The sequence below is a fragment of the Chelonia mydas genome, chromosome 19 (assembly GCF_015237465.2).
Source record: "Chelonia mydas isolate rCheMyd1 chromosome 19, rCheMyd1.pri.v2, whole genome shotgun sequence".
Classification (NCBI taxonomy): Eukaryota; Metazoa; Chordata; order Testudines; family Cheloniidae; genus Chelonia; species Chelonia mydas.
Genome location: NC_051259.2, coordinates 931,985 through 952,665, shown reverse-complemented (window position 1 = coordinate 952,665; position 20,681 = coordinate 931,985). Strand labels below are relative to the sequence as shown.

General features: G+C 47.6%; 2 protein-coding genes across 9 annotated transcripts in view; both read right to left on the bottom strand.

Moving 5' to 3' along the window:
• MTF1 (metal regulatory transcription factor 1) overlaps nucleotides 1–7,298 on the bottom strand; it is a 31,670-nt gene extending 24,372 nt beyond the window's left edge. Inside the window, exons 1-2 of the mRNA XM_037881591.2 lie at nucleotides 7,140–7,298; nucleotides 5,257–5,718 (exon numbers count right to left, since the gene is read on the bottom strand). Coding sequence (XP_037737519.1) covers nucleotides 5,257–5,667 — 411 coding nt within the window. The 5' untranslated portion in view covers nucleotides 5,668–5,718; nucleotides 7,140–7,298. The remainder of the gene's footprint in view (nucleotides 1–5,256; nucleotides 5,719–7,139) is intronic.
• Nucleotides 7,299–11,527: 4,229 nt separating this feature from the next.
• INPP5B (inositol polyphosphate-5-phosphatase B) overlaps nucleotides 11,528–20,681 on the bottom strand; it is a 48,323-nt gene continuing 39,169 nt past the window's right edge. For 5 of the 8 annotated variants that reach the window (XM_007060676.4, XM_043532029.1, XM_043532031.1 and 2 more), the window contains 9 exons: nucleotides 19,136–19,271; nucleotides 18,323–18,433; nucleotides 17,218–17,380; nucleotides 16,791–17,026; nucleotides 15,476–15,589; nucleotides 14,897–14,981; nucleotides 13,340–13,467; nucleotides 12,976–13,087; nucleotides 11,528–12,585 (listed from right to left, as the gene is read on the bottom strand). In XM_007060676.4, coding sequence (XP_007060738.4) covers nucleotides 12,461–12,585; nucleotides 12,976–13,087; nucleotides 13,340–13,467; nucleotides 14,897–14,981; nucleotides 15,476–15,589; nucleotides 16,791–17,026; nucleotides 17,218–17,380; nucleotides 18,323–18,433; nucleotides 19,136–19,271 — 1,210 coding nt within the window. In that variant the 3' untranslated portion in view covers nucleotides 11,528–12,460. Of the gene's footprint in view, nucleotides 12,586–12,975; nucleotides 13,088–13,339; nucleotides 13,468–14,447; nucleotides 14,548–14,896; nucleotides 14,982–15,475; nucleotides 15,590–16,790; nucleotides 17,027–17,217; nucleotides 17,381–18,322; nucleotides 18,434–19,135; nucleotides 19,272–20,681 lie in introns of those variants that run through there. The other 3 variants (XM_043532028.1, XM_043532032.1, XM_043532030.1) reach the window with 2 other exon arrangements.

Sequence of the window (20,681 nt, the reverse complement as noted above, 5' to 3'; positions counted from 1 at the left end):
CAGAGGAGAGCAACAAAAATGATCAAAAGGTTTAGAAAACCTGACCTATGAGGAAAGCTTAAAAAAAACTGGGCACGTTTAAGTCTGAGAAAAGACAATTGAGGAGGGACCTGATAACAGGCTTCAAATCTGTTAAGGGCTGTTATAAAGAGGACAGTGATCAATTGTTCTCCATGTCCACTAAAGGTACGAGGAGTAGTAATGGGCTTAATCTGCAGCAAGGGAGATTTAGGTTAGATATTTTAAAAAGTTTTCTCCCTGTTAGGGTAGCTAAGGTCTGGAATAGCTTCCAATAGACGTAGTGGACTCCTCACCATTAGAAGTTTTTAAGAACAGGTTGGACAAACACTAGCCACGGATGGTCTAGATTTACTTGGTTCTGTCTCAACGCAGGGGCAGGATTTGATGACTTTGAGGTCTCTCCAAGTCTTATATTTCTATGGTTCTATGAACACCTGCTTTTCAAAGTCCATGAGCCCTGAATGCCATGATAAACTATACAAGTGGTATCAAAGTGTGAAAACGAGACAAACCTTTTAGAAAAACATAACGAGGAGTCCAGTGGCACCTTAAAGACTAACAGATCTATTTGGGCATGAATTTTCATGGGTAAACAAAAAGTTGGGGTTTTTTTTTTACCCATGAAAGCTTATGCCCAAATAAATCTGTTCGTCTTTAAGGTGCCACCGGACTCCTCATTGTTTTTGTGGATACAGACTAACACGGCTACCCCCGATCCAGACCTTTCAGGAATCACAAGTGTTAGATCAATGCAGGAAGGGCAGTTACCAAGTGCTGACAGCACAGTAACTCTACACTCTAGGGAAAGGGGTGGTGAGGAAAAGCACCACACACCAAAGAATTCTGAATAGCACGGAAAATATTTAACTGCCAAAAGCAGCAGGGGAGGGTGGATTGTGGAAGGAGAGAGAGACTGCATAGACAGAAGTAAAAGAATCAAAAGCAAAAAGCAAGCATTGCCACAGTAAGAAAAGCAGCCTTGGCATTTACAACAGGAGGGCAATGGATAGCTCTTTGGTGTCACACAGCAGCCATTATGGGGTTGGAGGAGACCTACAGCCTTCAACTCTCAGCACCACAGACTAAACCTCTCCCTTTTTCAACTGCTTCTGCCTAGCAACGGAGACCTTTCTGCCAACCCTCACCACCTCCAATCTAACTTGCTTTACAAAGAGATGCCCTTGCCTGCAGCATCAACTGCTCATGGAAAAGAAATAGTAAATATTCCACAATTCTATATCCCCGTAATTGGCAGTTTTTAAGAACAGTTTAGACAAACACCTGTCAGTGAATGTCTAGGTACACCCGGTGGTGCCTCAGCACAAGGAACTGACAAGATGACCTCTCAAGGTCTCTGCCAGACCTACATTTCTATAATTCTATGAATTTTAGCGGTCCTTAATGCAGCTGAAAACAAGGAGGAGCCAGCACCATGCCCACAGACCATCTGAGAATTGCTGCACAGGATTTTTTTAGAACAGATTCAGTCTGAGACACTACTTTTGCTTATTTAACTGGGTACTATCTACTCACAGGAGCCTGCAGGGATTACTCACTCAGTTCTGAAGAGGGCCACAAGCAGAAACATGTACTGGATGGCCTCTTATGAGTGAGTACAAACATCTGCAAAGGAACGTCAGTGGGCTAACTGGATGGAAAGGGGAACCACACTATCAGCCAGACATGGGGGTTTGTTTCTTATTCCTTGGTCTAGTATAGGACAGCACAGAGATAGAGAAAAAGATAAAGAAAACACTGGTCATGTTTAAAATGAAAAGTATCCTAAGCCTAGATAACAATCATGCACCAGCTTTCAGAGAATTGAGGACAAATTTGTGAAGTTTTAGCATTTTTAAAATGCTCCTCCATGACAAGATAGAGAACTGGGAAATCTAGCATCCACGGGAGAGGAGAATCACTGTGCAGAGAAGGCAATAGCAATGTTGTATTAGTTAAAACACACCATGCAGCATGTTTGATTTAGTAACAGCAAGACAGCTGATGCAAGGTATCTTTGTTGAGCACTGCAGAACGGTTACACATCTGCTCGGCAGTTTAAAAAGTTCATCTTATAGTTGTAGTGTCATAGGTTGAGACAGCACGAGAAAGGTCTGGCATGTAAAGTAGACTGGTGGATTAAAAACAGACACAAGGTAGGAAAGTGAATTTTATTAGCTGGAAAAAGGTACATTATCTTTCCTAACAGGACTACCAGCTTTAGTACCACTCATTACTAATACACATCAGCACTAAAATAAACTGGATTCCTGGTAATGCAGTTTGTCCTGAAGTTATGGTGCAAAGTGCTGCATCAAAAAGCTCCACGTGCAGGAGAATCATCTTTACATCAACTACTGCAATACATGAAAGTGTTTTACATACTTGTGAGCTACTCAAGACTGTGGGCACTACCAGAAGCTAGTAACAATCGCTTGGTCCATGGGCTGCACATATAAGTGGTGAGATGAGGAGCTATACAACGATACTCAAAGCAATACACATCTTTTAGTACAAAGGGCAAGTGTTTGTTTACTATAGATAAAAGGTCTGGGAAGATGGGACCAAACATCTAAAATGAAGCTGTCATGCAGAGTACAGAGCAAGAAAAGATGGGAGTTTACCAGAAAAAGGCTTAACGCCATCACCACCAATGAAACATGGCACTAGGACACAGCCACAGATGGCAAAACACAAACTCAAAGCAGTATCAGTTCTGTAGAAGGCAATTATAGCTATGTTGTGTATTCGCTTTGCAAAGTAAGGATAGCACAACCTTGGAGGGTAACCAGAAGGAGCCTACATTTTACACATATACATAAGTAGGGGCTAAGAGGAAGTAAAGTTTATCTTTATTGGTGAAGAAAACCTGGTGGCATATAGGATGGAACATTGTCCATCTAGCTAAATTGTTCAGACTGCTGAGTAATTCAAAACCGAGGGAGCACAAATTACAAGATTAAACTGAGTTCAGGGTGAATTAGTACAAGTGAATAGGAAGCTTATGAAACTATGATGGAAGATGATGTAAGTACTAGCTATTCTCATGGGGAAAGTAGTACTAAAGGTAGAATGAGATGTTGTAACAAAATAGAGTTAAAGGTGACCTCCAAACTAAAGAAATTGGGACTAAGCCCTTTTACTACTTTGTGAACGTTCATAAATTGTTTCTATTTTGCTTCTCTCTCAAATATAAGCAACGTCAAGTCATCTTCCCTGTTTCGTAAGGGCCAGAGAACTAGTGGGATAGCTTTTTCAGACCTTAATTGAAGGTGCAAGCGTGTTTAGTCTTTACAGATCTTTCCTCCCAACTAGTTGTCAAGCATTTAAATTGAGCAGACATAAGACCACATTTTCCCAGGATTCACTTTTACTGTACCCCCTACTACTAGCTCGCTAGTCATCTTCACTCCTCTGCAAAGAGTGAAGTAGTCATTGCCTGAATTTACAGGATATAACAAAGCAGAAAAGACAATTACAAAAAAAAAAATCTTCCAAGCCTTTCAAACACCTCAAAAAGTAATAGAGGACAATCCTATTTTTTACACATTTGGAGAAGGAACCACACTGATTTAGCTCACACACACCACTATTCTCAGACACTGGAAGTGGCAAGTTGAGTGTCCTATAAAGAACAAAGGAAAACTGTAGCATGACATGAAAATAAATTGTAGTAATAAATCAGCGGTGAAGAAGGCAGGGTGCAGCAGCCAGTAACACTACTGAAAATTGGAAAAGAAAATATCCCATTTGAGTCCTAGGCTAACAGACTTGCTGATTGAGACCCTCCGGTCCAGAAATTGCATCTCTGACTTGAAAGCAACTGCTGCTGCTACTGAACCACTTTCACTTTGCCAAGTGAACGTCAATCAAGGTCCCCTGCTTTTTTTTAATATACACACAGAACATTTTTTCATGTTGTGTGTGTATATAAATCTCCCCACTGTATTTTCCACTGAATGCATCCGATGAATTGAGCTGTAGCTCACGAAAGCTCATGCTCAAATAAATTGGTTAGTCTCTAAGGTGCCACAAGTCCTCCTTTTCTTTTTGCAAATACAGACGAACACGGCTGCTACTCTGAAACCTGCTAAACTAAATTATTCAGGCTTTCAAACCCAGATTCCATTCTAACTAAAAGCCCAATTCTGCAACCCTTACTCACAGAGAGGATCAGTTACACAAGTACTTCCATTGGCTTTAATGGAAATACTCATGTAAGTCCTTCTTCACCATGAGCAAGGACTACAGAACCAGCCCGAAGTCTGAAATGCTGACAGATTACATTAACACTAGTCAACCAAAGATACCCCATACAATTCATTATTTTTGGAGAAAATTCTTTTTACTAAGTCTGTCCGAACCCACTTTGCTTTCAACACAACAAAAATTCACTATGAAAATCATGTATTCTATTGCTAGAACCACTCATTTCACAGGAGTCAGCTGGTTCAAAAGGTCACATTTTAATCAAGTACAATTGTGACTTCCTAAAATTTCACTTGCTGCTGATTACAGTGCCCCCCGGTAATAACGCTGTAACTAAGGTTATGTTAAGCTTCTGTTTCAAATCCGTGTGGGTGACGAAGATTTAATATTTTAGAAATTTCAAATCACAATGGGCTAGAAGTTGACACTTAATTGGGATGCAGAAATTTTCCTAAGCCAAACTTGGTACACCCCAGGCTAAGAAAGCTTATATCCATTTTAAATGCTTAGTTTTGGCAATATTTTTAAGAGTTGTGAAAGACTAATCAAGCTATTTAGAGAGAAAGACCACTAAAGCACATGCACTATTATCATGGTCCTTATTTTCCAGTCACCTTTTATTACTATATTTAGTGGCTACTGCACTGTCATGAAACACACTGGGGTTCTCTTCACACAGTAACAGTTACATAATAAGGTGAATGGTCTAAGTAGTGAGAGCAGGAGAGACTGTGAATCAGGACTGATACGTTACATTCTTGATTCTAGCTGCTGACTCACTATGTAATCCTGGGCAACTTATCATGTACTTACCTACATAACCACAGAGCTACTGTGAAGCTAAACCTAATGGTTGAGATTTTCAAAACAGTTATGTGGAGTTAGTCATATGTTTTCCTTTAGTGTGCAGCTAAATTCTCAGTACCACTTGGGAAAAAAACCTCAATAATATCTGCAAAGTGCTTTGAGATCACCAGATGAACAGCTCTCAAGATGGGCAAAGTTCTACGATTATAGTTGGTCACTTACTTCTTTACGCTTGGTTTCTGGGCATTCAGATTGCAAAGTGAGAGTAGCTCCTTCGATATTTCTTGGCATGGGAGTTGAACCAGGATTTATAGTCAAATGAATCTGATCTGGAGAAATAATATGTTGCACATAACCCTGGGACATTCCTTCATGATCTATTAAATGAAATCCTTCTTCATGACCCTCTGGTAAAAAAGGCAAGTGATCTCCACATTGTCCTTCATCCTCATCATCTTCTAATGTCCCATGGTCTTGTTCAATTAGAACAGTTGTCCTGTCATAAATTGTCCCAGATGATGAAGGAACCAGACCATTTTTGTCCACAAACCTCATCATTTTATCATCTTGGGTCAGTTCATCTTCCTCCGCTTCATAGTAGTGAATGCTGCCATCAGGACTATTTTCCCCCATGGTTTAATGGAATTCAGTGCAGCATCATGAAATCAAAATGTAACAACTCATCTGTAACAAGAGTAGCACAAGAGTAAGAATATCAATATTTAGATAAGGACTTCACCTAAATCCCTCAAGGGTGTGAACTTCAACAAGTTTATATTTCCTGTCCCCATTAATTCACTTCCAGAAACCTTGTCTCGTTTTCAGAAAATCAAGACAAATAGTGCAGGACAGTTTTTATTCAGTTCGTATAGGAAAATACTTTCAAAAGTGCTCCAAATCTTCTAAATGGTTAAAAAATATATTGTATGAGACCTGAAAAGAGCCTATAGTTCTCTTTTAGATTTAGAAGAAACATCCCTCCATAGAGGTTGGGCCTCTTGTACCTAAGTCTACTAAAAGCCACATGCAACTGACTGTATATTGCCAGAGATTAACTAGCTGTCTTGAAATGATGAAACAAGCAAGAACCTCTTTGGGACAGGGCTGTCTTTTTATTGCGTATTTATACAGTGCATAGCACAACAGGACCCCATTCCCTGACTGGGCTCTCTAAGCGCAACTGCAGTAGAAGTAGTTTCAGATATTTACAATATAAAGTGCTAGAGTTAATGGGTTCTAGTATGTTACTATAACAGGCTTTTTTTCTGTGCAAAAGTCTCCCAGAGTTTATAAAAACAAGCTGAGCGCAAACATGCCCAGGGCACCAGAGCATATTACTCTTCCACAGACAAGACAAACTGTCACTTTGATGGTTACGTTGCCCACTGTGGACCTTCTCTTGCTTGCTGCCGAGGGCTGCACTCGCTGAAACGGCATGAGCTTTTCTAACACGTTTGAACCTCAGGGCCGGACTGGAGACAAACGACTACTGGACGTGAGACGGCACCAACCACAAGCCCTGAAAAACCACCCCCAGGAGCGAAGCAGGGAACAGCGAGTGCCTATCACCAGCCCTTGATCGCTGAGCCAGGAGGGGAAGAGCCAGGTGGGCACGGGGCTGCTCCTGATATAGCAACAAAGCACGGGCTGAGGCCGGGTCCCCTGCGCTCGGCGCTGCACACTCCCCCCGTCCCCCCCGCTGTCCCGGGCTGAGGCGGGTCCCCTGCGCTCGGCGCTGCACACCCCCCCCGGGCTGAGGCCGGGTCCCCTGCGCTCGGCGCTGCACACTCCCCCCGTCCCGCCCGCTCTCCCGGGCTGAGGCCGGGTCCCCTGCGCTCGGCGCTGCACACTCCCCCCGCCCCCCCGGGCTGAGGCCGGGTCCCGCCCCCTCGTTTGCCCCGCGCTACGGACACAGGGCGGGCCGCCCAGCGCGGGCCCGGGGCGGCGGGCTGACCCCGGGCGGGCTGACAGCGCGGGCCGGAGCCGGGGGCCCGGAGCGGCCGGGCGCAGCCCGCGGGCCCCAAGTCGCGCTCACTGGGCCCGGCAGGGCCCCGGGTCGCCCTGCCCCGGCCGCAGCCCCCAGGCTGGGCGCGCCCCGCTCTCACCAAGCGCCCGGTAACGGCGGCGGCAGCGGCGGCGGCCTCCCCGCGGCACCATGATTACCCAACGCATCACTTCCGCTTCCGGCACTCGCGCAGCACGCCGAGACCCGCCCCTTCCGGCCCCGCCCGCGAGGAGGAGGCGGCCGGGGTGGGGGCTGAGGGGCGGGAGCTCCGGGGCCGTCGAGAGGGCGTGGCCTCACTCTGACAGGGGGAGGCTGTGGGACTGAGGAGGCGTGGCCAGCAGAGGGGGCGGAGCCTCGTGTGAAAGGGCGGGGCCAGCAGGGGTGCCGTGGGGCGGGGCCAGCTGGGACCTGTGTGCAGGGGGGAGCCGGCTGAGGGCTGGGCAGCAGCCACCCCATGCCCAGGGCAGGGCAGGCCGGGCCACAGAGCAGAGGGGGTCAGCCCAAAGGTCCATCCAGCCCAGAGTCCTGCCGGCCCAGAGCGGCCAGTGCCGGGGCCCAGAGGGAGGGACCGGAGCAGGGCCTCACCGAGGGATCCACCCCGTCGCCCATCCCAGCCTCTGGCGAACACAGGCCGGGGACCCCATCCCTGCCCATCCTGGCTAGTAGCCATTGATGGACCTGTCCTCCATGAACTTATCTAGCTCTTTTCTGAAGCTTGTTATGGTCTTGGCCTTCACAACATCCTCTGGCAAGGAGTTCCACAGGTTGACTGTGCCTTGTGTGAAGAAATACTTCCTTTTGCTTGTTTTGAACCTGGTGCCTGTTAACGGGGCAGCAGGGCTACAACTCCTCACAGGAACGGAAAGGCGTGGCCGTTTTGAATGTGGGGACTCCCGGCAGCATGGCTGCATTGGGCCCCAGGTGTGTCCTGGGACGGGGTCAGTCCAGTCAGGACATGGAGGGTAACATTTACCCTCCTCTCGTTCAGGGAATATGGTGTGTAGTTTGGGGCGATAACCCACTTCTGTGTTTTAACCACGCACCACTCCTCGGGTCACTGCCTCAGGTCACCGCCTCGGAGACAGTAAGTGCTCAGGCATCACAGTGACGCCAGGAGTAGGACTGCCAACTTTCTAATCGCACAAAACTGAACACCCCTGTCCTGCCTCTTCCACAAGGCCCCACCCCCGCCATCTCCATCCCCCCTCCCTCAGTCACTCGCTCTCCTCCACCCTCACTCACTTTCACCAGGCTGGGGCAGGGGACTGGGGTGCAGGAGGGGGGTGAGTGCTCCAGCTGCAGGTGCGGGCTCTGGGGTGGGGCCGGGGATGAGGGGGGGTGCGGGAGGGGCTCCGGCCTGGGGCAGGGGGTTGGGGTGCAGGAGAGTGTTTGGGGTGTGGGGTCCCGGCGGCGTGTACCGTGGCTCCCAGGAAGTGGCCGCCAGGTCCCTGCAGCCCCTAGACGCACGAGTGGCCGGAAGGCTCCGCGCACCCACAGGAACTGACCCCACAGCTCCCACTGATCACGGTTCCCAGCCAATGGGAAATGCGGAGCCAGCCCACACGGAGCCTCCCTGGCCACCCATGTGTCTAGGAGTTGCAGGGACCTAGCACCCACTTCCAGGAGCCTCATGGAGCTAGGGCAGGCAGGGAGCCTGCCTTAGCCCCGGCCCCCCGTTGCACCATGGACCAGACTTTTAATGGCCCAGTCAGCAGTGACAAGCTTGAGCCGCCAGGGTCCCTTTTCGACCAGGCGTTCCGATCGAAAACCGGACGCCTGGCACCCCGAACCAGGAGGGAGGCGATAGTTCAGCCGCCTTTACGTGTAGCAAGATGATGAGGGTACCTAGCTGCCAAGGAGAAAAACGGGCTGTGACACATGCCCACCTTCTCAGGCACGGTGGGAAGGGCAGTTTTTTCATGCTTGTGACATGGCTTGAGCTCTTCCAGAGCCAGGTGAAGGGGTGTTAATTCTTACTGCACTTGCACAGACTGGAGCGCTGACCTTTTATGGCTGGTAACGATGAACACATCTAATTATTTGACACTCCAGCGCTGCCCAAGAGCCAGGGCAATGTACAACAGCATGCCTCTGGGGACCGTGCTTCACTCCTGACGCACGGCACCAGCTTTGTCCTACACTCCCTACCCTCTGCTGTTCTGCCTATCTCCACGGCCTCTGTGGATCCTTGGGAAATCCCTGTCCTTCAATCGCTTGTGTCAGCCATAAACATTTGCATAATGTTTTATGTTCTCTCTTTCAAGCCATAGCTATTACCTGGATGGGTCCCAGCAGTGAGCCCTATGCGACCTTCCGTGGTGCCTCAGACCACTGCACCACCCAGCTTTCATCTCAGTGCTACCTTAGTGCTTCTTGGCTCTGCTCACCAGGTTCTTATTTAATCTTCAGGGAATTCTATCAAAGATATCTATTGAGACTGCTTTCTCATAGACTCTGTCAGAAGGGACCACTGTGATCATCTAGTCCAGTGGTCACCAACCGCTCGATCGCGATGTCGATCCTAGAGGATCTCCCAGTCGATAGCGATCTCCGGTGGCAGCGCAGTGTGGCTGCCACGAAGGCTACCCTGGCCACTGTAGCCCCACGGGCAAGGATCTCCCTCCACACGTGCTACTCCTGCCTGCAAGTACCACCCCCGCAGCTCCCATTGGCTGGGAGAGTTGCAGGGGCGGTGCTTGCTGAGAGGGGGCAGCACGCGGAGCCATGTGCCCCCCCACCCCCACCCCAGGGGCCGCAGGGGCACGTTGGCCCCTTCCGGGAGCGGTGTGGGGGCAGTGTAGGCAGGGAGCCTGCCTTTGCCTCACTGCTCCCGCTGCTAACCGGGAGCCACCGGAGGTAAGTGCTGCCCGGCGGGAGGCCGCACCCCAACCCCCATCTCTAAGTCCCCTCCCAGAACCAGCACCCCATACCCTCTCCTGCACCCCAACACTCTGCCCCAGCCCAGAGCCCCCTCCTGCACCCAAACTCTCTCCTAGAGATTTCACCCCTCACTCCCTCCTAACCCAACCCCCTGCCCTTGGCTCAGCCCAGAGCCCCCTCTCACACTGCAAACCCCTTGGCCCCAGCCCAGAGCCCGCACCCCCTCCCAAACCCCTGCCCCAGCCCAGTGAAAGTGAGTGAGGGTGGGGGAGAGGAAGGGGGATGGAGTGAGTGGGGCAGGGCTTTGGGGAAGGGGTGGGGTAGATCCTGAGTTGCCCTTAGATTCAAAAAGTGATCTGGGATGTATAAAGGTTGGAGACCACTGATCTAGTCTGACCTTCTGCACATTGCCGGCCACACTAACCTACTCAGGCCCTTATTCAGCTGTCTCAATTCAATGATGCTGGACGACCAGCCAAATTCCCTCACATGACCCATGGCTATACGCATGCTCTTGTGTGTCAGTCTGAGCTAGAACTTACTCTCCTCACCTGCGATCTGAGAGGGTGACTGAACCAAGCAATGACGGGGTTTGTGCACTTCAGTATGAGCATACTGTAGAGATCTGGGAAGTTAACTACGTTTTAGAAGTTTAGAAGCTGCCCCTGTGCAACCCCCCTGCCGTCAGCCCAAATCATTTCATTCAGGTGGTAGAGGTACTATTTAGACACACAAACTGACCCAGGATGGGGCTTTTAAAAAAATAAAATAAAAGGCCTTTGAAATAGTGTTAGCTAGTGAATGTCAGCAGTTCCTCTTGGCATGACAGCCAAACACTGAAAATAGGTGGTAGAAATGGTTAAGGTTTCCAGGTTGGCACAGGCTGAACATAGCACAAAGGTGATAAAGCAACCACTCTTTCTGTGGGCAAGTGCCAGGCTGTTTCTGCAGGCTAGCAGTTCCCTCTAACACCAGCTTCACTGCCAATCTTGATTTCAGGTCAGGGAAGGGAGAGAGGGTTATAGCTAAAAAAGAACATAGGGCAGGAATGCATGTGTTCTGCTAAAGGAGCAGGAACCAGGAGAGATGTTGCAATCCTTACGTAAGATCTTCAAATGGCTTGTAGTTTTTCCTCACAGGCTAGAGCTGTCCAGACGCAGTATAGAGTATGACTGTGGGGAGGTTCCAACCTATTTACCATTATGAGCCACATATGAAGCTCTCTGTATGTTATGTGCGCCATATCTACACAATATATACACTACCTGTATGACCCTGAGGATGTCACATGGGCTGCAGCTGGGTGCTGACTGGGCCACAAGCAGCCCATGGGTTGAGAACCACTGGTTTAGTGGAACTAGACAGGTGAGGGGGAAGGTTTTTACTCCTAACTGTTGATGGGATTGATGGAGACACAGGTATAAAAGACCAGGAATTCCTCAAACTAACAAGAGAGAAAAGGAAATGTATCTAGTAGGGGAAGAAAGTAAGGCTGAGAGCGCTTTAACCCCCAAAACCACAGCAAAACCGGGAAGCCAAGTGACAGACCACAGACTGCAGCTCTACCCAGAGAGGAGGAAGTGGGTCAAACACTCACTGTAGCTATTGTTAACAGGATTATAGCATCAAAATATAATTAAATTATAGAAAAAGTTGCCACTCTGTACAATATGATGGAACACAATGTTTAAAACAGAATTTGCAAAGCTAAACAATTCATCAATACTGTAATTTCATCGACCCAATATTCTTAGTTACCACAGAACCATCTCACATTATGCTGGCTATCAGTCACTGCCCTGATAAAAAATAGCAAACATCTTCAACAAATGAGTTGATCTACACAGGTCTGGATAATAGTATTTTCACAGTCTCTTCATCTAGATATAAAATTGTTAAATTTCTTCTCATTCACCTGATTGCGTGACCTCTGAACAAACCCAAAGCAAGGCTCTTCGATGCACTCTACTGATCAGTTTGTGCAATGCTAGCAAGAGACCTGGGAATTCCTGTTCTGTAGCTCATTTCTCACACTGCTTCATGCTTTTTAATAGATGGGATTTAATTAAAATGAACAGACCAAACACCCAGACCAGCCAACAGGGAAAGAGGCTGAAAGGCAGGCTGAGAAAGTGCAATAAGAATGCATCCGATGAAGTGAGCTGTAGCTCATGAAAGCTTATGCCCAAATAAATTTGTTAGTCTCTAAGGTGCCACAAGTCCTCCTTTTCTTTTTAAGATGGCTATTGTTATTTAAATAAAAGGAACCTTAACATTGAGGTTTTAATACAAGTTAAATAATTAAAATACAGTATAAAATGTCAGTGCTCTGTGTCTTATAAAACTTATTTAGAAATTCAATATTCTTTACAACTTAATACAGTGATAACTGGTTCTACATGTCTGATCTGTATTTAATATCAACAGATTGTACTCTGAATAAAATACTGTAACATTCTGAAGGTGCTACGCTCGGTACAAAAGTATTTTTACAGTAACTTGATAGCTTCATCTAAAAAACAAATTAGCTGCATCTAGAATTCATGGTGAGTTGCCTTCCCTCAAGAGGAACTGCTGGATGAATTGCTGAGCCTTCCTCTTCTCAGTTACATCAGGCTTAGGATGTTGGGGAGGAGGTCGCAGCAACAAGCCACCAAATATACTAGCTGCATAAAAGACACAATAAAAGCCAGTCAATAGCCAGATGTCAATGATAATTCCCCGCAAAAGAAAACTGGGGAGCACTTGGGTTCCACTTGGGGATGGGTGGGAGAGGAGGAGGAGCGGGTAGTTCGAAGTCGGCCATCACAATTTTTCCTTTTTTCAGCAGCACTTTTTTAAAGTTCTACATGCCAAAGAGAGTGATTTTTGGTGTGACAATGCCTTATTTTCTGCGTTCCTGGCCGAAGTCTGATTCCTGCCAGGTTACATACCAGGCACCAGAAATAGCAGACAGCAAGGGACCACTAATGCAGTCATTTCAGAGAAACACATGGCTTGTTATATGAACTACTACAAGTCCCCACAGAGAAGACTGGTCACTTTGTTCACCTTACCGAGAATATTCACATCCAAGTGGTTTTTCCCTGAATTTTTCAGTAGTTCCCGTAAAAACGCCATCAGATAGTTAAACACATTTTTATGGCATATGGGCAGCATGGAGACAACCTGGAAAGAAAGCAAGAACTGTACTGTGAAAAACCACCAAGAGATTGACTAGAAGCTCAAAGCATCGATACAATTATACAAGCCTTAATGATACATAATAAAAACCAGGAGCCCCAGTGCTAGGTACCTTCTAGAGCCATGAGACTGTACGCTCATTTGGGTTTGAGCCCGTTATCTGCTTGGCACAGAACACTCAGACTCAATGTTCATTTAAGGCATTACGTTAACCCTCTGCAGCAGGGCCTGCATTACCTGGCTGCTCAACGTGTAATCGTTGGCATAATGCAAGCAGTTGTTGTAGAGGTCGTAGCAGATAACAGGCTCTGGCAGGCTTTCCAGGAACAACAGCAGGGCCTCAGCTACTGAATGGTTGCTGCCGACTGACCCAGTGATGGTTAAAGAAAAGGTAGTGCAGTCATCTGGTTTGTTAGCATCTCTGCTGAACCTTTAATCAGTGGTGAGACCTCAGCACAACTCCCACACATGTTCATAGCTGGTAGATAGAGCCTGCACAGATACTAAAATGTGTATTGGCATCCAATCTGCAAAAATTGCCTGTGGATAGCTGAGGATTTGCAGGACTCTACTTACTGTGGCCGGGCTGAGGCTCTGAGGCACCCCCCTGCCAGAGCCCAGTCGGGGAGAGCCGCACGGGCTGCTGGGGGGAGTCCATGCGAAGTCACAGACCCTCCCCCTGCCCTCAGCTGGGCAGGGAGCCTGGTGGGTGGGGACATGGCCAGGGGCTTCTCTCAGCCCCCCTCTGCCCTGCACCGCGGGCAGGGGGAGGGTCCACTGCGGCTCCCCACAGTTGCCTGCCTGGCTCTTACCATGGCTGGGCTGCGGCTCCGAGCCACGCCCCCCTTCCCCTGGCCTGCCAGCGCGGGTCTCCAGTTCCAGCCAGGGGGACGGCTCAGAGCCACAGCCCGACCATGGTAAGAGCCAGGTGGGCAGCTGTGGGCAGCCACGGTGGACCCTCCATCTGCCTTGGGCGGGGAGCCTGAGCAGCCCCCGGCCTGTGTCCCTGCCCCCAAGGCCTCTCCCAGGGCAGGTGGAGGGTCTGCACTGCTGTTTCTCACAGCTGCCTGCCCAGCTCTTACTGTCAGAGCCCTGCGCGGATACAAAATTTGTATCTGCATCTGCGCTATCTGCAAAAATGGTCCCCCGATATAAAGCAGATACCCGCGGATTTGCAGGGCTCTACTGGTAGAGTTTGTACTATCCCGACTGATTCCACATAGCAAACACTGGGACCATTTATACCTGTCATTTACCAGTCACTATTCTATTCATGTTCTTACACCACACTAGTCTCTCTAGGATCTGAACACCTTCCAGAAGTATATTAAGCAACGTGACTAACCTTTGTCATGTGTTTGTTCTCTCCTCCTTTCCCCAGGGGAAGACGTGTGCAGTGGAGTGTTTTGTTCTGGATAATCTATATTTTATGTATACACATATTGCTATATGTTTACATTAGAGAAGACAAGGTCAAAGAAGCATGCCTTGCACTTTGAGCAAGGTGGGAAGGTTTGGGATGGGCCTTAATTCCTGAAGGAATTCACTCTAGTATTGGGGTGGTCCCAAGCAAGCTTGGTCATCCTGCGCTGACCATCGGTCCATTTAGCAAAGACCTGGCAGACACATTGTGACTTGCTACAATCAGTGCTAAAGAAACACATCTCAGTTAACAGAGTACAAGGGACACTAAAATGTAATGGAGCCCCCAGGGCTGCTTGAGGCTCCAAGTGTAAAGTGTTCTAGCACAGGATACACAAATCAGCCTCACTGAACATTCGTTCCAAAGGATACGGAGTGTATCAAGCATTGCCGTATCCAAGCAGTCTCGGATCTGCTCAAATTCAGATCTTAGGCCTGGCTGCTGAAACAGGTCTTCCTGCAACAGAAAAATCACAGATGTTAGACTCACAGAGAGGGAAACAAACAGAATAATCCGTTACAATGCTATTTACTGTAACCCCGTGTGACCCATACTTTACCCAGAGACCCCACAATAGGTGTACAAGGGGTGCCATGAAAGTCTCTCCAGACTGGTGCATATCAGTAGGCACCATATTGTCAACCGTTCTAGCCAGGTTACTGTATTGCAGTACGAAACAAAGCAAAGAAAAAGCTGTTGACATGCATTACTTGGATCTTTACACAAAGTCAGTCTCCTTCACGATCAGTGTATTCAAGGGGCTCGTGCCTCTTGTCACACAAGTCTCCTTTATATCTCCTTACACTTGCGAGAAGGGACTCTTCCCACTTCTGGCTAATGTCCACGCTGCTAGCATCAGCAAAACCTGCTAATTTCCATGATGTTCTTCAAAACTCAGCTAAGTGTCTGGCAGAACAGAGGGCGGTTTCTCAAATGCAGACATTGCCTACCTGCTGGGAAGCATTGCGGTACAGATGATCCACCATCATCCACAGCTCTTTGGGGATGTCCAGGGGCTTCTCATCCCGAAAAATGTCATCACTCATCTGTAGCGGCAGCAGGGTCTGCAAAGGAGCAAGCCAGACTCTTATTTAACTCTGCAAAGCACTAAGAGTGACAGACGGGGTGTTAGCGTTAAGGAACATTACGGAGTAGGGCAGCCTCACCAACTGGTCTGAGTATAGACTAATACAGCATAAACACTTACACAGTACCGCCACCTGAAAGGATGGCAAACTGCTTCACATACGCATGCACACACACAAAAATACACAGATTTCCAATACCGCGCCACCTAAATGAAATAACAAATGGGCACCAAATGCACACCAGTGAGGAGAAGGCCTCGGACACTGAGGTAGATCTCTACGCATAGGAAAAGTGCCGCGGGATCTTTAACACCATTTTTCAACATTCTGCATGGAACTCAGTTAGCTCAAAGAGCCCAGGTGATTGTGAAAACACTGCATCAGAGAAAATAAGTTGCATCAACCAAGCCAGCCCCTTCTGGGGTTAAGGGAACAGGTGGTGTCAATGTGATTATTGGAGATAAACCCCATAATAGTAATAAAAGGAAATTGGGAGAATGCTCATTAACACTATGAGAAGAGGGGGCAGCTTGAGGTTTAATAGCCTGGCACTGAGTGAGGGTTCATAGAATCATAGAATATCAGGGTTGGAAGGGACCTCAGGAGGTCATCTAGTCCAACCCCCTGCTCAAAGCAGGACCAATCCCCAACTAAGTCATCCCAGCCAGGGCTTTGTCAAGCCTGACCTTAAAAACTTCTAAGGAAGGAGACTCCTCCACCTCCCTAGGTAACCCATTCCAGTACTTCACCACCCTCCTAGTGAAAAAGTTTTTCCTAATATCCAACCTAAACCTCCTCCACTGCAACTTGAGACCATTACTCCTTGTTCTGTCATCTGCTACCATTGAGAACAGTCTAGATCCATCCTCTTTGGAATCCTCTTTCAGATAGTTGAAAGCAGCTATCAAATCCCCCCTCATTCTTCTCTTCTGCAGACTAAATAGTCCCAGTTCCCTCAGCCTCTCCTCATAAGTCATGTGCTCCAGCCCCTAATCATTTTTGTTGCCCTCTGCTGGACTCTTTCCAATTTTTCCACATCCTTCTTGTAGTGTGGGGCCCAAAACTGGACACAGTACTCCAGACGAGGCCTCACCAATGCCGAATAGAGGGTGGGGGGGTTCTACTGGGCTTGGAAGGGCAAGCTTCCCAAAGATCTTCAGCTCACTCATTAACCTACCAGTTCTCGAATAGACTCTGCCGACATGTCCCGGATAGGTTCTCTCATGTAACACAGTGTCTGGATCGGAGACCCAAAGCAGCTGGGCAGGTAATTTCCTGTCACAGACAGGAAATAATCCTTCCCCCTGTCAAGGTGCAAAATCAGAATGTCTTCGAGTTTCTCTTCTCCGGAGTTCAAACATGTAGCTGTTGATTTATTAACAAACAGTTCCAATTCGATAGTCATTTCAGAATCTGCAGGAAGAAAATAAACACATGCTCAGTAAATACAGTCATGAAACCGACGAATCCTATCAAATGGCAGATTAATACGGGGCCGTGACAGACTCCAAACAGAAAGGAGAACAAAGTGGAACAAGCCAGATACCGGTTTATTCATATGGGATGAATAGTTAGAAGCAGAATCTTCTGGAAGAGTCAGTCACCTGGTAACAGGAAGCCCTTACTGGGGTTTGCAATCAGCCACTCTTTGCAGTAGGTGTATTCATCCAGTTTGTTGATGAATTCAAATTGGCAAGGCACTTGTCCATTACGGATAGTAAAGGTCTCCACCTGCAGCTGCATGTATTTCACATCCTTGAAGAAGAACTAGGAACAAATATTGCCAGTGTCACCATCTCTTGCTTCTCCATCACCACCCACAGCCAGCAACTTCCTCAAAGAGAAGGGAAAGGTCCTTCCCCTAGAACATCTATGTGCCTCAGCTACTTAATCATTAGTTAATGAAATATCTGCCATGCCTGAACATTAAACACCCAGCTCCTGACATTAAATGTGACCTGCCAAGGCTGTATGTTTCCTAGGAACCCAGGTCATCTGTGCCAGTCAGCCTTGTGGGACAAATTCATTGCTGGTGTAACTCCACTGAAGCTAGATCTACACAGGGGGACCTAAATGCTCCATTTGAATAGATTTTCTGGTATCCAGCACTCCAAGCAGAGACATTCACGTAGTGGACCTTCTCCAGACATCTCAGCAGTTCAGGGTTTATTAGGTTTTACGTTTTTAAGAACAAGTTAAAGTGAGGGATACAGTTATTCCACCCTGCACTACTCATTGGGCCACGGAGGGTGGTGTACTGTTTGGGTTTTTGATTGGAATGTACCCGTTCCCAGCAGCTATGGAACATCTGTGCAAGCCGCAGGATTTTATAAGTCACTAAACAAAATAGTGAGCATTCTACTTTGCACTCACTGGTACCAACTGCTTTACATCCTGGATCCCAGAGTCCTTTAGCAGGCCTGAGTTAGGACTCTCATTCACGGAGGGGCAAAGGGAGGCCGAACGGGATAGTGACTTGCTTTGGGCCTCACCATGACTCTGTGGCAAACCCAGGATTAGAACTAAGGAGCTCCTGATCGCCAGTTCCATGCTTATTCCTCTATCTTAAATTTCCCAGGAATAGACTCTACAAGTCCTGACTCGCAGCCCCCGGTGCTCACAATTACACTGGACTACCTCTTAGTTCTAGGATTCATTTCTCCCTTGAGCTGATGGCCCTGGGAGGGAAAGTATGGGAACATGTCCTACCTCCGTCTGGGAAAGGATCACCGACGGGATGCTGGCATTCTCCATTTTATCCAATGAGCGCACTATTTCCTCAAAGGCTTTTCGGTAGAGCTCCTCATTCACAACCTTCACCTGAAAGGGGGACACACCTCACCAATGGGCATTTACTGTGTCTCTGCAGGAGAATTGTAACAGTCTGAAACATATGGAGCAACCTGATTTTAAAGAAGGCTGGAATCAGAAGCGCAGGTAAAACACATGGAAAACTACTGCAGATTTATTACCAAAAGTAAGTTAAAATGGAACCAGTTTCCAGCCTTTACCAAAGAATTCATTCCATGCAGGAAAGCGTCTAACATGAATAAAATGGGCCAGTGTCTCTGACCCAACATTTGCCCACTGCTGGGCAGGCTTCTGGCTTTGTGGGAGGCTGCTCTACCTAGCAGATAAAATCAGCCAGCCTGCATTGGGATCAGCTTGTTAAAGCCTGGCAGCGAATTACACTCCTGTCAGCTGATGTAAACGCTGCAGGTTTCCAGGGAAATAGGTAAAAAGGAGGAAACAAAGTGTAAGGGGACATTCATGAACTACCACCTATTTCTGCTCATGGATAAGCTCAACTGTATGTTGCCAGGAGCAACAGGCTCGGAGTCACATCTGTGTTTTCCTGAGAACAACGGTCCCATTTCAGGGCATTGTTGTCAGGGCCAAGCTAGGGGAAGCACAAACACAGAGCAGTAGCTTATAAGGGAAGAGAAGGAATCAGTACAGCCACTGTGACTACCTTAGGGAGAGGGTTAGCACTGTTACTACTGTGGATAATGGGGCACCTACCTCAATGTCAAACATGGAGCTCACTGGCTTATGGTCACTGTTTTTCAAAGCCATGTGGCTGCGATAGCTCAGCTGAGAAATACTCTTCCCTTTCCAGAGGATCCGATCACACCACGCTGGGGCACGACACTTCTCACTAAAACAGGAAGCCACAATTAAAGCTTTCCCAGAAGACAGTCCAGGGGCAGTAACAGTGCAAGGCAGAGAAGAACTTTGCCACGAACAGGCATCTCTCCGGTGGCAGAGGGTTAGCCAGTGCTCTACCAGGACTGCAGCTTGTTTCCAACACATTCTCTGTGCAAAGCTACATAGGTTGGGTGCGTCTGTCTACGTATTTCTGTACCATCATTCACCTTTGTTCTTGTTAAGAGGAGCAGGTTTTTTCCCCCCTCGACACTATACGAGAAGCAGCATTTAGAGACTATCCTGAATTGCTTCAGACTGGAGGGACTTTGGAAAAAGCAAGAAAGCTCCCAGTTTTAAAATTAAATTTTCCTCTTAAAATTTCTCCTTTAGCACTGTTGAGCAGAATCAAACATTCTGACCCTTGCAACCAGAATCTACAATTCAGCCAGATCAGCATGGTACAGAATGGCTGGGCAATACATGAAGAAAATATTCACCCAGTAGTCTTTTGAGGGATGCACATAGGTATCTGCAGTAAAGAAAGCACTCTTTGTGACAAGTCAAACCAAGCCAGGAAGGATTCTACTGGGCATCAGCAAATAAAAGATCTCCAAAAATTCTGTTTGAAAAGGAAGGAAGTGATACATTGGAAGAAGCTTCAAAACTAAGGAGATCAAAGGGTTTATTCCTGGCAGGGGGTAGGGAAAATCCAGCAAACATCAGAGTCAGAGTAGAGGGGGCAGCACAAGTGCCCACAAACCTAGTGATGGGATTCCAAGTCTTCCAAAATGTGTCCAAGGAAGAGAGTCTGGGACATTTACCTTGGCACTGGACTCAAAGAAACAGTTATTCTCCTGTACAGTAACTGCGATTCTTCGAGACTGTACACACATTCCACTTTAGGGTGTTTGCACGTCCAGAGCACTCCAGCCAGAGACTTTTGGTCAGCAGTACCCATTGGGATGATGCACATACCTTGAGTATCCTCGAATCTTCGAAAGAATGCATGAAGTGCAGGGCGGGGCGGCCCACCCGTTCCTTTGCACCGGAATCTTGCCGTTATCGGAAGTAGCAGGGATCAAAGGCAGGGTCATGGAATATATATTTGTACAGCATACTTCAAAAAACCACAGCTACTGTACAGGTAAGTAATTGTTCCTTCTTCTTCACGTGCTTATACCCATGTCTATTCCATTTTAGGTCATACCCAAGCAATGCCCCTTTGGTGGTGGAGACTCGGAGTCAACTGAAACAGCAACCGACTTTCTTTCCAAAGTTTGCATCAGCTCTGGATGCTTTGATGATGGCATAACTGTGAGCAAAGGTGTGTATGGAGGACCATGCAGCTGCTCTGCAAGCGTCCATGATTGAAATCTTTCTCAGGAAACCCTCTGAGGTAGCTCAAGCCCTGGTAGAATGT